This window comes from Rhinatrema bivittatum, chromosome 17, assembly GCF_901001135.1.
Source record: "Rhinatrema bivittatum chromosome 17, aRhiBiv1.1, whole genome shotgun sequence".
Taxonomy (NCBI): domain Eukaryota; kingdom Metazoa; phylum Chordata; class Amphibia; order Gymnophiona; family Rhinatrematidae; genus Rhinatrema; species Rhinatrema bivittatum.
This window is the reverse complement of record NC_042631.1, coordinates 46,307,733-46,324,444: the sequence shown is the minus strand read 5'-3', so window position 1 is coordinate 46,324,444 and position 16,712 is coordinate 46,307,733. Positions and strand designations below refer to the sequence as shown.

At 47.1% G+C, this 16,712-nt stretch overlaps 1 protein-coding gene across 1 annotated transcript in view; it reads left to right on the top strand.

Moving 5' to 3' along the window:
• The window catches only part of CRACR2B (calcium release activated channel regulator 2B), a 94,207-nt gene that overhangs the window by 43,055 nt on the left and 34,440 nt on the right, over positions 1-16,712 (top strand). Inside the window, 2 exon segments of the mRNA XM_029582565.1 lie at positions 5,209-5,355; positions 9,110-9,201. Coding sequence (XP_029438425.1) covers positions 5,209-5,355; positions 9,110-9,201 — 239 coding nt within the window.

Sequence of the window (16,712 nt, the reverse complement as noted above, 5' to 3'; positions counted from 1 at the left end):
TATAGTACTGATTCTGATATTCTTAGTGCTTCTGTGGGAACTGTGTTCTGTATAGTCCTTGACTGCCTTTTGATTGGCCTAAACCTGACTATTAGTGCTGGTTATCCTAGACTACTAGGATCACCCAAACTTGGTATGACCACCTGTTTTTCCTTGGGTCTGGAATGTATCATCTCAACCACCCTTTCCCAGCACTGGCACCAAGCAGAGTTATTTTTCTGCTGTCAACAGTGTCCTCTTGTAGGGATCCTATGTTTTCCATTCATACTCATCCTGACTAAAATTTCACCTTTTTGAGGTTCATCCCAATCATAGCTGTAGCAGGTCCCCCATTTGAGCTGTTAGCTGGAACCAGAGGTGCTATGGGTCCGGGTCCAAGTTCGGATGGAGGAGAAGCTATCTTCCTGGGTCTCTGGCACGGTCAGACACAACTACAGTCAAAGGCTCACACTCTAGTTCGATAATCACCACCAAATACAAGAGTGTCCAATATAAGAGCAAGGAAGCCAAAATCATCAGACTGGGAAGAAAGAAAAAATAAAACCAGTGTCCATCCATTCAGCCAGTGTATTGGGTCAAAAAAATTAAATCAAGCAAAGTCCAAAATGATGTTCAGAATAATCAGTTTATTATAACTTAAATACAAGTATTCAGGCCAAAATTACAAAAATCAAAAATAGCATAAGAAAGAGGATTACACTGAAAACAATGGTTTCCTTGTCTGTTTTTTCAACACTCTCCCTTCTCTTGCACCTTCATCCATAGCAAAAGTATCCTACTCTTGTAGGGTGGGATAACTAGAGTGAAGCTCCAGATGGGTGGTCACATGGAAAAAATGTCCCCAAGCACCAAATTTTAAGACATTCCCAAACTGGGTCAAATCTATTAAACTGTAATCCAACTTCAGAAACTTCAAGTCTCTTAGTTCTTGTCTCAAAAGCCTCAGTACTTCTCTTCACCCGTGCTGTTCACTGGTCACCTGGATAAAAAGATCCCTTGGTGCAACCCTTTGGGATACCAGGGGGTTGATCAGTTCTTCCCTCTGGTCCAAACAATCTTCTTCCAGAAATCTTCTCAAACACAATAGTACTCCAAGCCAATGGACCCCCAAGGATGAGGCCAAGACTCTTCAGAGCTTCTCCAATCTCCTTCCACCCACTCTCTCTTCAGTCGCCTTCCCACTGATCCCTGAGCATGCTCACGGGAATTTTTATATCCCAGACATGCCTTACCCAAAAAGGTGGGGTTATGGCAAGGGGAGGAATCTTAGATCTAAAAAACTCTATCCCGCTCCCACTGCCCATAACTGGAACATATACAAGGGGCAAATATTAGTGACTGACATAGGTCTGTTGACTTTCTGCCGTCCATATTATGTTAATGTTTTCTATAATGAATAAATGGTCTGAAAGCTTCTATATGTCTTGTTTGTGTCTTGACTACAAGGAGGAAGGATTGTCTCTTATGTTTGTCTGGTTAGTGCTGCAAATGTTTTAGTAGCACTATAAAAATAATAAGTCTTAGTAGTAGCCTAGTAAAACGATTGCTTTTGTGGCCCAGAAAAATGTTTTCTGAAAGAATTCTTTGGCTAGCTTTTTCATTTCCGCCATTCAGCGTAAACTTTCCTTCCCTTGCAAGGTCTCTAGCATACACGGTTCCAGTTCTTCTCATCTTTTGCTACTGTGCCCTTCTAAGACTGTGTGTTTATCATGAGGGCATGGTTTGAAGATGATGAGAACATTTTGTGGGCTGGTAGGAGTATTTATCTATATGGATTGATAGTACTGCACTGAGCAGGAGTGATTGGCTGAGACTGAAAAAGATGAGGGTACTTCTGGATTGGCTGATAGATGAGGGTACTTCTGGATTGGCTGTGACTGAAAAAGATGAGGGTACTTCTGGATTGGCTGATAGATGAGGGTACTTCTGGATTGGCTAATAGATAGTTGGCTGATTTCTGAATGGAGAAAAATCCAAGACTTCATTTGTCAGTGAGGATGATGAGGTAAGACCTCCTTTGTCTCTGAAGCTTGACAATTCTAAGATGGGTTAGATGACTAAAGTGAAAGATCTAGGTGCTCAGTTTGATAGTTGGTTTGATTTGGAGGATTGTGCAGAGGACATTTTTTAAGCTTAGGCAGTTCCAACTGGAGGTCCAGGCATGGGTAATTACCTTGCTGGATTACTGTAAGAGTCTGTTTTTTGGGATTCCAGAGAATAGCATGCCATTCTTACAAGTGGTACAGAACATGGCAGCTCAGACAACCTTTGAGTTTTCCAAGAGACATAGCGTGGCCCCTTTATTATGTTTGCTAGACTAGCTGACTGTTAGAGAATGTGTATACCGGTAATTTAAGATCATGACTTTGATTTTCCAGATAGTGAGAGATGATGGTATTTGTATAGGTTGGTAGGGTGATATCAACGAGACAGTAATGTGTGTTCATCTCAAAGGGCCTTCTTAAAGGTGCTTACAAGGACTGAGGTAAGGAAAGCAGCGATTTGTGAAAGGATTTTTTTCTCTTGCTGGCTGGGAGTTGTGGAGCTCTGCTCATCTGGATGTTAGATTGGAATCAAATTATTTGACATTCTGAAAACAATTGAAAACATGATTATTTTCTCCTGCTGAGTATATTTGGAAGAGTGAATGGAAATGGTATGGGGGGTGCTGGGGGGTGACAATAAGATATTATGATCAGATTGTTGGGCAGGTGGTTGTCTGGGGAGTGGGGGGGGGGCTACTGAGTTACTGGTTACTAGGGAGGAGGGGATTGCAGATGAATGGGGGGTTATGTTTTATATTCTTGTTTTTCTTATGTAATTTTATCTGGTTATTAAAGTTTTGTACACCGTCTTGGGAAGGTGGCATATAAATAATTTACAAGATTCTGCACAAGCAATAAACTTGAAGCTCCTCAGTCACAGAAGTGAATTATCTGATATAGATAGTGCCTGCAGGGCTGATTCAAAGTGTCCCCTCTCAGCCGGGAACCACTGTGCTGCATGCTGATTGGCACTCTCTAACAGCCAATCAGCAATCAGCATAGCCAGCACCAGGTCAGGCACTAGGGCACAGGTGAGCTTCAGGAAATGTCTCTACAGACTCCATTATTAATATTGCTGCTGCCATCTATAGTGAAGATATAGAATTGCCTATTTTATTTATTTATTTATTGTTTTTGTTATACCGAGTTTCATGATAGGCATCACATCAACCCGGTTTACAAATAACAAGGAGTGTAAAGCATAACGTAACGTAAAAAACAATATTTTCAATAAGAACCTTGAACTTTAAATACAGTGAATCAGAAAAAGGGAGAGGGAAAGTTACAAAAAACAAGGAAAATAAACTGGGGATGGAAGGGGAGAAATTGAACAGCACAATATTTACATTTCAGCCTATTGATACATTAGAATAGCAAGTGAAAAAATAAGACTATGAAACGGTACATAGGTAATCAAATGAATAAATATGACACAGTTGTGAATGGTAATAGTATGATAAATATTCAGCAGGAATTAGTGAGAGAGGGTTTGAGGTTGGTTGATTCGTGTTTACATTCCATTATTGCATACGAGTTAGTGCTAGTGAGAGGAGGTTTTATTCAAGGCTTGGAAATGCTTTTTTGAAAAGCCAAGTTTTTAGTCTTTTCCTAAATGTTAAAGAGCATGGCTCTTGTCTCAAATCAGGTGGGATCGAGTTCCAGAGAGCTGGACCTGCTGATGAGAAGGCTCTGAGACTCAAGGATTTATGTTGGTAGGTTTTGGCCTTTGGAATTTGGAGTGACTCTTTGTAGTGTTCCCTGATAGGCCTGGCGGAGGTGAATTTTTTTTAGTGGTATTTGTAGGTCGAGTTGCGTGTGTTGGTTGATAGTTTTGTAAATGATGTTAATGGTTTTGTACATGATTCTATAGTGGATCGGAAGCCAATGGAGGTTTTTGAGAATAGGTGAAATGTGGTCAATTTTCCTGGAATTTGTAAGGACTCTGGCTGCAGAGTTCTGAACCATTTGTAAAGGTTTGGTGTAAGAAGCTGGGAGGCCTAATAGTAATGAGTTGCAATAATCTAGTTTGGAAAAGATTATTGCTTGCAAGATTGCAAGCAATAATCTTTTTTTTGTTGCTCTTACCTTGATTCCAACTGAGAGGCAAATTTTACACTTTTGAAAATCATTGTTGCTACTTTATTTTATATATTTTGCATTTATATAAATAAATGTATTTTTACATGCAGAATTTTTACTCCATTTCCCCTTATTTTTTTTAATCTTTTTTTTTATTTATATGAATGTCTTTCTATGTAGAGCATTAATCCCAATTTTCCATTAATTATTGAATACCCCATCCAAGACAGTGGAGCAGCACAGGAAGCCGTCACTAGTTCTGTGAGTTAGAAACACATCACCTTTACAGTGTGTTATAGAGCCAGAAGTGGGGAGAGGGTACACGCTGCACTCCCAGACGCAAGGGAGAAAGGGGGTGGGGGAACGAGGCGATTATTTCAAAACAATGTGAAAGGTTTTCAATAAGGAACAGACGTTTTAGCATAGTGAACACACAAAGTCATGCAAATCTGCCACATTTATTTATTTATTTATCCCTTTTGAAAATGAGCAGGTGTTTGCTAGCCCGGTGGCTGGCTGCCATACGGAGTGTCCCCAGTTCAATCCCCGAGTCGGGTCTTCTGCTCTCGGGGGTCGGCTGGGGATGGTGTAGAAGCCGCATTCACAGGCCCTGAAGGTGGTGGGGGAAGCTGCAGGCATTGCTGAAGGGTGACACCTAGTGGTCAGATTTAGGGCCCATGATTGCAGGCGCCCAGCCAAGGACTGTCCCTGCCATGACTGGGAGGGCAGGGACAGTACAAAGGGCAGGAGGAAACTGCTGGCTCCGCATTAAGATCCTGCAGGTATTTTGCCCTTGCTGTTTGTGCAGGAGGCCGAGTGGCACTTTTAGAAATCCCAGGTATGCACCCTGTTTCCCCCCCCCCCAACTTAAGCGTGCCCTCGGGAATGCCTCCTTTTAATGCGGCTGAAGGAGCCCAATTAGAGGAAGGCAGCTTTTACCCAGGCAAATCCTTTGAAAAGTGAGCGTCACTGAGATTCTGTGCAGGTGACATCTGCTACATATGTTCACGGGGAAAAGGAAGAAAGTGTGATCCCTCATGGAGCGAGCGAGCCTGACCTCTAATCCATCTTCCCCTCTCCACAGTCAGAGTGAGGTGCGGCAGCTCTGGGCCCAGCTGCGCAAGGAGCACCCGGAACTGCTGGCCAACTTTGAGGAGTTCCTGTTCCGTGTTTCCTCCTACATCCGAGAGGTGCATCATGAGAAGGAGTCGGTGGAGCAAGTCCTGAAGCGGTGAGAGAACCATAACTTGGTAGTTTAGCACCCAGGGCAGGCAACCATCCTACTGCTCAATCCCCATTCCCTCTGATCCGCAGTCCTCCTCCCCTTTTTCCCGTCAAGTTTGATGGCAGAAGGAGATTGGTTTTCATCCTGGCTTTTTATCTGTTGCCAGACCATGCTTGTATTTCACTCATTTTTCTGCCCCTGATGGCCTTTGCGCCCTGAGTGCCCCTCTTGTGCACTCTAAGCAATGACCCTGATGGTGAGAGAAGCCTGTTTTGGGGTTGCCAAACTCTGGGGCTGATGCAATAATGTGCAGGTTAAAACTGGGTGCTGAAGTTCAGGGCACACTTTCTTACTGCACCTCTGACCAGAAGTAAATTTCCAGTGCTAAGAAACCCCGGGTTAAGGCAGTGCATTGGGAGGTAATAGTTAATCCCTTCATTTGCATGGGATTTCCAAGCACGGGTGCTAAGTGAACGCAGTTGTATACACACATTGAGGCCAGTATGCAGTAGGCCATTTAGTGGACAAGATATCCAGCTAAGGTTAGCCAGATAACCTGTCCTGTATGTTCAGGAGGATAAATGTCCCACTGAATATACTTGTTTCTAGTTATCCAGCTCCTAAGTTCTCGGTCTTAAATGGCTTTTGAATAATGACCTCTCTGTGCACAAAATTCCCTGTTGCATTGGCAGTAACATTTGCGCCCAAAAAACAGTGCGAGAACTGAGGGCGAAACTGTGAGCTCTGCTGAGCACCCCGTGTTGCTTCCGTCCTTCTGTCGGTACATGAGTAATCAGGATTACCAGCTGGCTTCCTTTTGCAGGACACCCTGATCCAGTTCTGGGGTTTCCCCATCTAAAGAGGCTTAATATCTATGTAGGTATAATCTACAGGCCACCATCAGAAAGGGAAGAGGTAGATACAGACATGAGAGAAAGCATAGCATGCAAAAGTGAGGTGGTCTTATTGGGGGTCCTAAATCTACCAGATGGAGAGTGGAGAGGGCTGGCTGCTGGATGACTAGAAGTAGAGGGATACAGGGATCCTTGTAAGAAGTCTTTTCCAAGCAATTAGCTGGGGAGCTCCCTCATAGTGAAGCCGCGCTGGACCTGGTACTGATAAATGGAAACAGGATCACTGAAGTTATGGCAGGGGACAATCTGCGATCCAGCATTCATTGTACTGTGTGGATCAGAACCAAACTATACTAGAATAAGGGTCCTACATTTCAGAAGATCTAAGAAAAGGATGTTAAGGAAGGAGAAAGGGGATCCAAGAGACATAGAGGAGCAGTGAAAAAGCAACAAATCATTGTGTCAGGCATGTGAGCAAGGGGAAAAGGATGAAGAGACCTCAAAAAGCAGGAGAAAAAAAATAAAGCAAGAAGAATATCACTGAGGAAATGCAGACAGACACAGGAGGAGGAGGACAGACAAAACCATAATGAGAAATGGAGACAGGAAGGCAGTTAGAAAGGCGGGGGCTAAAACTTTCTTTAGACATAGAAATGGGAAAAGGAAGAGAAAGGGGAGGGCGGGCTGAGGGAAGAGGAGGAGTGGAAGAAAACAGATTTCTCTTGCTGGAGTGATAGAACAAGGGCAAACGGCAAGGAGCTAAGGGATTTGTGAGTAAACAATTATGGTTTAGGATGGAGATAGATCCACTGTAAGGACCCAATTGTGAAAGTAAAGCAACTGGGACCCTGACGGGTAAATCCCAGATTACTGAAGGAATTAAAGGAGGATCTCTCACAGTGCTGTTCAATTTATCACTTGAGCATACAATGGCATGCAAGAGAGTGGAGGAGAGCAGATGTAGGCACCACTCACTCCCCCAGGGTGAACATGGAAAACTCCAGGCCTGTTGGCGTAACACAAGTCGTGGGAAAGGTAATGGAAGCGCTACTGAAGGATAGGTTAGTGCAGTACCCGAAAGCAATCAAGTGATCGGGGGCAGGTGTACCTGTTGGCGGAGTAGACAAGCCAGAGAAAGCGGATAGGATTCCAGCTAACTTGAGAGCTTTCTCACTTGTGGGGCCTGCACCATGGAGCACGTTTCCACAGGAGTTGCGGGAGATCGAAGAGTACAAGTTTGTAGGAAATTAAATGAAAGCTCTTTTCTTTTGAACGGCTTTCTCTTAACTTTTCATTTGTTTTATTTTTATGGGTTTACAAATTTGACGTCCATATTTATTTAGTTTGTACTCACCCTCCATTGCCTCAGGTACAGACTTAGGGCCAGATTCATTAAGGCTGTTCTCCTGTTTTGTGTCTATGTGAAGAGCCCGTAGTGAATCAGGTCCTTAGATCAGGAGCCCTCTGGGGACAGGGAAGTACCCTCCAGTACCTGAATGTAATCCGCCTTGAAGTGGCTGAAAGGCGGAATATAAAAATGTAATATGTAAATATGTGTGTACAGTTGTGTGTACAGTTGTAAACCGCTTAGAATGGCTCCCAGCATGGCCGCTGTCCAGCAGCAGCCTCTGGACGGGTGCGCTGCCTGCAGGTGCCACTTCCATGCCACTTCTGACAGAAATGCCAGGAGCAGCTCAGTGCTTATCTCGCGCTTGCCAAGAGTTTTTAGTGTGGGGAGGGGATGGGGGTGCGGCCCTGGACATTGGAACTTCGGGTGGGTAGGGGAGTCCACGGGGGCAACCGATTTTAATATTTTTACTGAACCAGGAAAGGGGGCGGGGGAAGCACCTGACCTGTGGACCCCGGAATATTTTATTCCAGCTTAGGAGGGGTTTGGGGGATGGGGGGGGGGGGGTGCATGGCCCAGCGGGGGGGAAGGAATCAGGTTGCAGGACTCTTACTCGTACGTGGTTTTTTCTCTACAGTGCCGCTCGACCAGATATCTTTGAAGATATCCGGTTAAGTAACAAGTTATGTGGTCACACAAGGCTGGATGATTAAAACCAGAACCAATTCTGTTCAAACATAGCTGGTTAGGTTCTTAAGTTGTCCAGCTACACGTAGCTGTCTTACTGATTATGGACCTCCCAGGTTCAGTAAATTGGCTGCTTTGAAAATTGTGAATCCTCAACTTGGCCAAAGGCTGCACCCTGATCTGTGGAAGTGTTCCTGGGGCAGAGTTAGGTGAGGGGAGGCAACCTGGCGCGTTGTTTTCCTCGGAAAAAGTATGTGCAGAAAAAGCAGGGATAAAGGGAATTTTGAAAGGGAAGTATGCTCCTAGTTTGCTTTGAAAATTGGTGCAAAGCTGGCCCATAGACTTTGTACCCACCTGAGGTTTTGAAAATTGGAAACACTCTATCAGAAACTTGTCCTGTTCACGTTTAATGATTATTTTCTATTTTACAAATTCTTAAATAGCAAAACTAAAAAAATTAAACAAAAATTGGGTTTGAAGAAGAAAAATATTAAAAGTAAATATGACCAGGGAACAAATCAGAGTGAGGATTTGGGGAAAGCAAGAAAAATGCTTTGCAGTGGCAAAGAACATGAAAATGGGCAAATTGACAAATGACTGATAAGAGAGCCAAAAGCGGTGTTCACCATTCATTTATATCTTCAGGACGGTCGGTACATGTTATGTACAGGAGCATTATGCAGGTACCCCATGGGATCGCATCACCAGGCTTATAGGTCTCCGCTTCTGGAGCTTCGACATACAGAACAATGTCCTCTATACGGAGGGAGCGCCGTCTCCCTGCCTCTTTTCCGATGGCACCCCATAGCGTCTGGCTTTGCTTTCATGAGATGTTCTGTGGAGGAGTCACGCTTTCTCTCCACTCTCTCAGGAAGGAGACAGATCATGGTAGAGAGGTGAGCCGTCTGTACGAGGAGATGGAGCAGCAAATCAAAAACGGAGAAAGAGCGACTGCTGTACCAGGTACATGTGCCTGCGTCCCTTCTGCTCTCTGTCTCTATTAGGTCAGAGGCAGTTTGTCTATCTGGGTCTGTCAGTAGTTCAGTAGTTTTTGTGTCTATCCATGTATCTCCAATGTCTGTTCATCTACTTACCATCTACAGGATCTGTCTGTCTGCGCATCTCTTGTCATCTGTTCACTACTGCCGCTATCTCTTCTCATTTCTGTATTGCTACAAGAAACGTGCAGCTCTACACAGATACAAATAAGAGGAAAAATTGTTAGAATCAACAAGGCTACGGGGAGCCCAAGTTCTGTCTGTCTGTCTGTGGTGTGCTGAATGACATTAAAGAGTTCTGCTGACCGGGGTCTTGGGGTTACCTGCATTGACTGCTCACAGCCGCTCAGTTACTGTTCGCTTAGTGCAAAGCGGGACTCGCTTGTTGTGAGCTCTCCTGTGCTGCCAGCTCTTGTGCTCTTATCCCTTGATGGCGTTTGAGAAAGAAACGGAACTCGTGCTTCCTATGCTTTCCAGTAATGGTGTAAAAAAGTCCTTCTTTCTCAGCGCCTGTAGAAATGTAAGCCAGCACGGTGATAGAGGATGAATCCCGGTCCCTATCTTCAGCCCCCCTCCTTTTGGGCCGAGCCCAGCATGTCCTGACTCCCTTGACTGCCGGTGCACTGTTGGCCTCTCAGGATTTCAGCAGCAGTGGGGCAGCAGACGGCTGTGTTGGTGCACTGGGATTTGTTTAGTTCAATTTCGTTCTCTTCTGCTATCACCTGCCTATAGATAAAGTTAAAGTGGTTTGCAATCAGCTAATAATAATCAACTAAAATACATATTTATTTATTTAAAAAATGTATGACCTGCACTAGTCCAAGGTTCAGAGCATGGAAATAAATAATAGCTAAAGCAAACATTATATTATAACATACATTTAAGTACAATTCTGATTGTTGTGGGGACTGTGCTAGTATCTGCTATTTAGTTACTGGTTTGTTAGAGCAAATTCTTGTGGTTGTCATAGACTACTTGAATATGTAGAAATAAGGATCAACAAACAAGTAAACAAAGAAAGAAGACAGCAGAAAACGAGCATATGGCCTCGCTCGTCTGCCCATCCATTCCAACTGCTCAGCTCTACAATCCCTCACACATCCCCTGTGCTTGTCCCATGCGCTCTTGAATTCAGATTCTGTCATTATAAGTTAGAGATGATGCCTTTCCAGCGCCAAGACCTGATGAAGACAGGATAATTCTCAAAAGAAAGTCACAGATGTATTCAGTTAGTCCAATAAAAAGGTCTCATCTACTACGGTACACCTTGTTTGTTGATCCTTATTTGTACAAGGTCTGCAAGAAGCAGCTTGTAGCACAAAGACAGACTTTGCAGACTGTTTGGGCAGTCGGGCTCAAGAGTGTAACCCCCCCTTCATCAAGGGTCACTGTTGATGCCTACAGGGATGATGAGCGACCCTTATGCAGCCCCAGAACCAATAAAACCAGAGTTCACACTGGGTGGGGACCAGCAAAAGCTGAGAGCCCAAGGGGAGTTACACACAAATTCAGCCATTGTCTATGGCCCGATGGTGTTCCAAACAGAGGGAAGAATTTATATTTTAGAGATCATAGTCCAGAAATTTAGAAATATTGAGAAATACAATCCAGCACTTAAAATGAAAGGCAGCTTCTCAGTCAAATCCCAAAAACCTTCACAGATACTACTCAAATTTAGTCCCAATCACAGCATCAGAGAATCCTCTAGATATTTTTCTCTCTCAAACTCTCTCTTCCTTGAAACCCACTAAAGAACACAGTCAGGAAACCTTCACTTTTTACAACACTTTTGCAACTATGGACTTCCCCAGACAGAACTGGTGACCCCATGGATTTGGGGTCCTTATTCTTCTTGATGAGCCACGGTCGTACTGGAGAGAACTCTCTACTGCTCCTCAAGCAAACTTCCTCAGCTACTAACTAGCCCTGAAGGCCTCAAGGGCTAGCTTCCCAGACTGTAAGATCCACAGCCTCAAAAGTCAATTTCACAACTCCTCCCAGTGCTTATGGAAGTATCTTTTATGTCCTCACCTCAAACCCATCCTCTTTGGGGAAAGGCAGCCAACACCATTCAACACTAGGGGGTATATATTCAAAAGCCATTTAGACGGATAACGGGAAAGTTATCCGTCTAAATGGCTTAGCCGCATTTTTTAAATGCTTATTGCCAGGTAAATCGGGGACTCTCCTGGGGTGGGGGAGATAGGTGTAAGTCGGGGGCATTCCTGGGGGCAGGGGAAGTAGGTGTTCCGAGGAGGATAACTGTAACTTATCCTGGTATATTCAGTAGCGCGGCTGCACCGCTGAATAATATCCCAGTTAAGTTAGCCGGATATGGGTATCTGGCGAACTTGACTAGCCGCTTAGCGGCTGAATATTTACTCTTAGATGTACACCTCTGTGAACCTCCCACCACTGGAAAGTTCTACATTTTGCTGAATAGCAGCTTTCTAGTAAATTCAGATAAGAGGTCACACAGGTATTTTTCTGTTTTCATGGAATCTTCCCTTTGGGCTTGAAACTGACTTGCCATCTCACTTCATCAGTCCTGCAGCATTGTACAGCCTTCTGTTAGGCATGTGAGTATAGTGATAAATACTGGAAGTCTTGTTTTGGTGGGAAGGTGGCCTATTTGCTTTTTGGAATATGACTGCATGTGAATGATCGCCTCTGACTGCTGTGATAGTGTTAGGGTCTCTCTGCCGCTAGGGGTACATTGCCCCAGGAGTGGTACAGGACTGCAAGGCAGGATGCAGGGCAGGACTATGGCCAGTCTTCCGCTTAACCAGCCCCCTCCCCCACAGGTTGAGCGCTTGGGTTCTGGGGGCCAGTAGGTCTTTGCGGCGGCAGTACATCATGGTGAGTCTTTACTGTGGAGCAAGTCAGGAGCAAGGCTTGGACAGACTGGTGAAGAGATGTCAGACGCACATACACCTAAGGGGGTCAGCTGGAGGCGGCAATCATGGCAGCATCCTGCTGCGTGAGGGAAGCTGGGTGGCATCCTGCCATGGAAGTGAGGCCGAGCTGTTGGTGGCATCAGGGCTGAGTACGATGGCTTGTGGGGATGTCCTGCGAGCCACCATATGTAACAATCTCATGAACTTGGTGATAGATGGACCCTTATATCTCGGTCATCTCCTCGGTTTACTACAACAGGATCCTAATTTCTTGGACCAGGAGGACCACTTTTGTCTCACAGCTTGGCTTTTGAGAAGCTGAGACTTAAGGGTTAATCAGAAGAAGTTATTACAATGTTTCGTTCAGACTAGGAAACCATCCACTTCCCTGGCATATATGAAAGTTTGGAAGGTATTTGAGGCCTGGTGTTGTGGAGCGCTAGGAGAGCGGTCCCACTTACCAGGAGATGTGTGTTCTTGGACCATGGCTCAACCCCAAAGGAACTCCGAAGAGGTGCCGCGGTAGGCGAGGCATGCCCGAGCATGGGCTGGACAGGAGCGAGGCTGAACTGAAGACAGATGACTGGAGATACTGATCCTCCTCCAGACCTGCATGCTTCAGAAGACCAGCAACGCAATAGTGGTCTTATGACCAGTCCTCTGACCGTTCCAAGCCTTTTTGGACCTGCCACAGGGTACAGCAAGAAGCGGCAGGCTAGATGGAGGCCAGGGCAGCGAAGACCGGAACATGGAGATACAGACGAAGACTCAGGAACGAGGTACTTGGATGCACAGACGAGGACTCAGGTAAGTGGACATTGGCATGGTCCCTCATGGCGCCCTACACACTGGTCTGGTCACGGACCACCCTGTCCTACATCCGCAGGAGCGGGTCCTACATCCGCAGGAGCGGGTCCAGTGCAGGAAGGGCATGAGGAACTGAGGAATCAGGAACAAGGTACTGTAGACGTAGACTCAGGCAAGATTCAAGGTATTCAGAAGACTCAGGCAAGATTCAAGGTATTACATCAGGCGGACATCTGGACTGGAACAAAGATTACAGGAACAGCAGGCGGACATCTGGACTGGAACATGGACATCAGGACAAGACGAGGAGCTCCAACAAAGAACAGGAAACACAGGACCTTGAAGAAGTGCTGGAACAAGGACGACTCCAGGAGCGAAGGACAGCAGGATCCCAGGAGTGTCAACTCCTTGCGAAGGCAAAGTTGGAATGGACGCTGAGCCCTTTTGTAGGACTGAAGAGGACAACGCCCAGGGAGGGGTCAGCAGAGGGCCACACCTGGCTGGCCCTTGAAGAACAGGAGAGAGGCGCGCGCCCGCGCCTAAGGAAGCTGGAGGAGAGAAACAAGACAGGCTGGTGGCGTCCCCAGCCATGTGGAAGGCCTGAGGAAGCAAGGCAGGTCGTAGAAGCGGCTTCCAGCCGCGAAGACTGGAGCAGGAAGAGAAAGATGGCTGCAGGCACTGGCAAGGATGGCTTTCCTGCCGGGCAAGGACCCGGGCTGCAGCAGGCACCGGCAGGGACGGCCTCCCTGCCAGCTGAAGACCCCAGGAGCGGTGCAGCGCGTCGGGGGAGAGCCGGAGCGGCAGCGGAGGTCCCCGCCTCATGGGAGAGCTCCCGGCAGCCCGACCCTGCCATGCAGGACCGGAGGCAGCCGGAGAGGAGCCCGGTGACGGCGGCAGGCTTGCTGCGAGGTAGGCAGCATCGGCAGCCCGACTGGCCGTGTGAGGTAGGGATCCTGCCTGCGCTCCTCGCGGGCAGGACTGCAACAGCCTGGTGTATTTGTGAATCAGGCATTACTCATCTTCAGGCCTCAATTCCTCTCATTCTTTCACATCCAGATGTGGTTAGATGTCTCAGGAGGGTCCAGCAGTTACGCCCCCCATTTAGGCGGGAGATTCCACCTTTTGAAACACTGAGGGGAACTTCTTTGAAGGACCTTATCTTAAAAATAGTATTTTTGGTGGTGATTTGCTCAGCTAAGCACAATTTAGAGTGGCAGGCTCTATCATGCAAAGATCATTTTCTTCAGTTTTCTGATGAAGGAGTCTCCATTAGAATGGTTCCATCTTTTTTACCAAAGGTGGTTTCTTCATTGTATGTGAATCAGTTGCTGGAGTTGCTGGCATTTCCAGATATCTATTCTGCTTCCTCGCATGCAAAGGAGCTGCAGATGTTGGATGTTACAAACAACTTTTGGAAGTCAGATCATCTGTGTTATTTTAGGGTCATAAGAGAGGAGAAAAGGCCTCAAAGGTGGCCATTGCTAGATGGATTAAAGAAGCAATAGCCTCTGCTTACATTTCCAAGGGGTTACAGGTTCCCGTGGGCTTCCCTGAACTTTCCACTAGAGGCCAGGTGGCGCCCTAGTCAGAGTTTCAGTTTGTCTCACCGCAGGAGATTTCTAAGGCGGCCACTTGGTCCTCCTTGCACAATCTTAACAAACATTCAGGTCGATCCAGTAAAGTGTGCTCCGTCGGAGCGCACTGTCACCCTGCTCTGGACGCGTGTTTTCCCTTACCCCTTATTCAGTAAGGGGAGGAAAACACGCGGCCCACCCGCGGCACCTAATAGCGCCCTCAACATGCAAATGCATGTTGATGGCCCTATTAGGTATTCCTGAGCGATCCAGTAAGTAAAATGTGCAGCCAAGCCGCACATTTTACTCTAAGAAATTAGCGCCGCCCAAAGGTCGGCGCTAATTTCTTCCGGCGCCAGGGAAGTGCACAGAAAAGCAGTAAAAACTGCTTTTCTGTGCACCCTCCGACTTAATATCATAGCGATATTAAGTTGGAGGTCCCCAAAAGTAAAAAAAAAAGTAAAAAAAAAATAAAAAAATTTTGAATTCGGCCCGCGGCTGTCGGGCCGAAAACCGGACGCTCAATTTTGCCGGCGTCCGGTTTCCGAGCCCGTGGCTGTCAGCGGGCTCGAGAACCGACGCCGGCAAAATTGAGCGTCGGCTGTCAAAACCCGCTGACAGCCGCCGCTCCAGGCCAAAAGGAGGCGCTAGGGACGCGCTAGTGTCCCTAGCGCCTCTTTTTCCTCGTTTGCACCGCGTCGCCTAATTTAAATACTGGATCGCGCGCACCGGCGAGGGGCCGGTGCGCGCGCCGGGAGAGCGGGCGTTAGTCCGCTCTCCCACGGACTTTACTGGATCGAGCTGTTTGGGGTTGATATTCAGCCACAAAGTGGCTAATTAACAGGTCAATACAGTAAAGTGCGGCCGCGGTTACCCTGCTTCTAACCCGCTTTCTACTCACAATTTGGCCGCGTTAGTCCAACCCGCGATTCACTAACCCTTTTAACCCATCCTTACCGCCTCTTTAAATCAACGGGTAACCCCTTCCGCCCGCGGCATGTATATGAGATGTAAACGATCGGATTAGCTATTCCCTCCCATACAGTAACGCGTGCCCCGATTATCGCTTTTTAAACCTGCAGTTTTGCCGCATGTTTAACCTGCTAACTTACCGCCTACCCTTACCCCTGCGTTAGAGCATAGAGAAAGCTTTACAAGGGGTAAGGGTAGGAGGCAAACTTTCCCCCAGCCCTCGCTCACCTGCCCTGGCCGCGTCCATGGGTGCCGGTCTACAGGGCAGCCCAGTCCTCTCTACCCTCCTCCCGAAGCAACGAAAAGCGAAAAAGGAGAAAAGCGAAACGACATGTGAAGTGTAACTTACTTTTCTTGCAGCCCTCCTCCGGAGATGCACCGCGGCTCCCCTGCCTCCCGGGGGCAGCCGGCGGCGAAAGCAGCCCCGCCGGCGAAGATGGATGCCTGCACGGGCCCTCTGACACGATCGCTCCCGGGAGAATCCTTTACTGAGCTGCGGCCACTTCTCCTGCGTGCATTCAGCCAGGCGGAGGGAGCCGGCGGCGAAGGGGAATTTATTTATTTAATTTATTTATTTATTTAAGTTTTTTATATACCAACATTCAAGACAATAGTCCCATCATGCTGGTTCACATGAAACAGGAGTGCAAAATAAGCTTAAACTTGAACAATGAATGGGCGCCTGTGCGTGCAATTTGGCCGCTCAAGGCGTGATGTCACGACGTTTGGCGTCACGGCGTGTGACGTCGGCGTTCACTAATGCACTGCCTTGAGCGCCCAAATTGCATTCATTCACCTTCGCCGGTGCTCAAGGCAGTGCATTAGCGAACGCCGACATCACACGCCGTGACGCCAAACGTCGTGACGTCACGCCTTGAGCGGCCAAATTGCATGCACAGGCTGAATGCACGCAGGAGAAGTGGCCGCAGCTCAGTAAAGGATTCTCTCGGGAGCGATCGTCTCAGAGGGCCCGTGCAGGCATCCATCTTCACCGGCGGGGCCTCTTTCACCGCTAGCTGCCCCCGGGAGGCTGGGGGCAGCCCCCGAGAGGCAGGGGAGCCGTGGTGCATCTCCGGAGGAGGGCTGCAAGAAAAGTAAGTTACACTTCACATGTCGTTTCGCTTTTCTCCTTTTTCGCTTTTCGTTGCTTCGGGAGGAGGGTAAAGAGGACTGGCAATCCCAATCGTAGGAGAAATGCCCACTTCCTGGTACCTGTCATTTCAAAT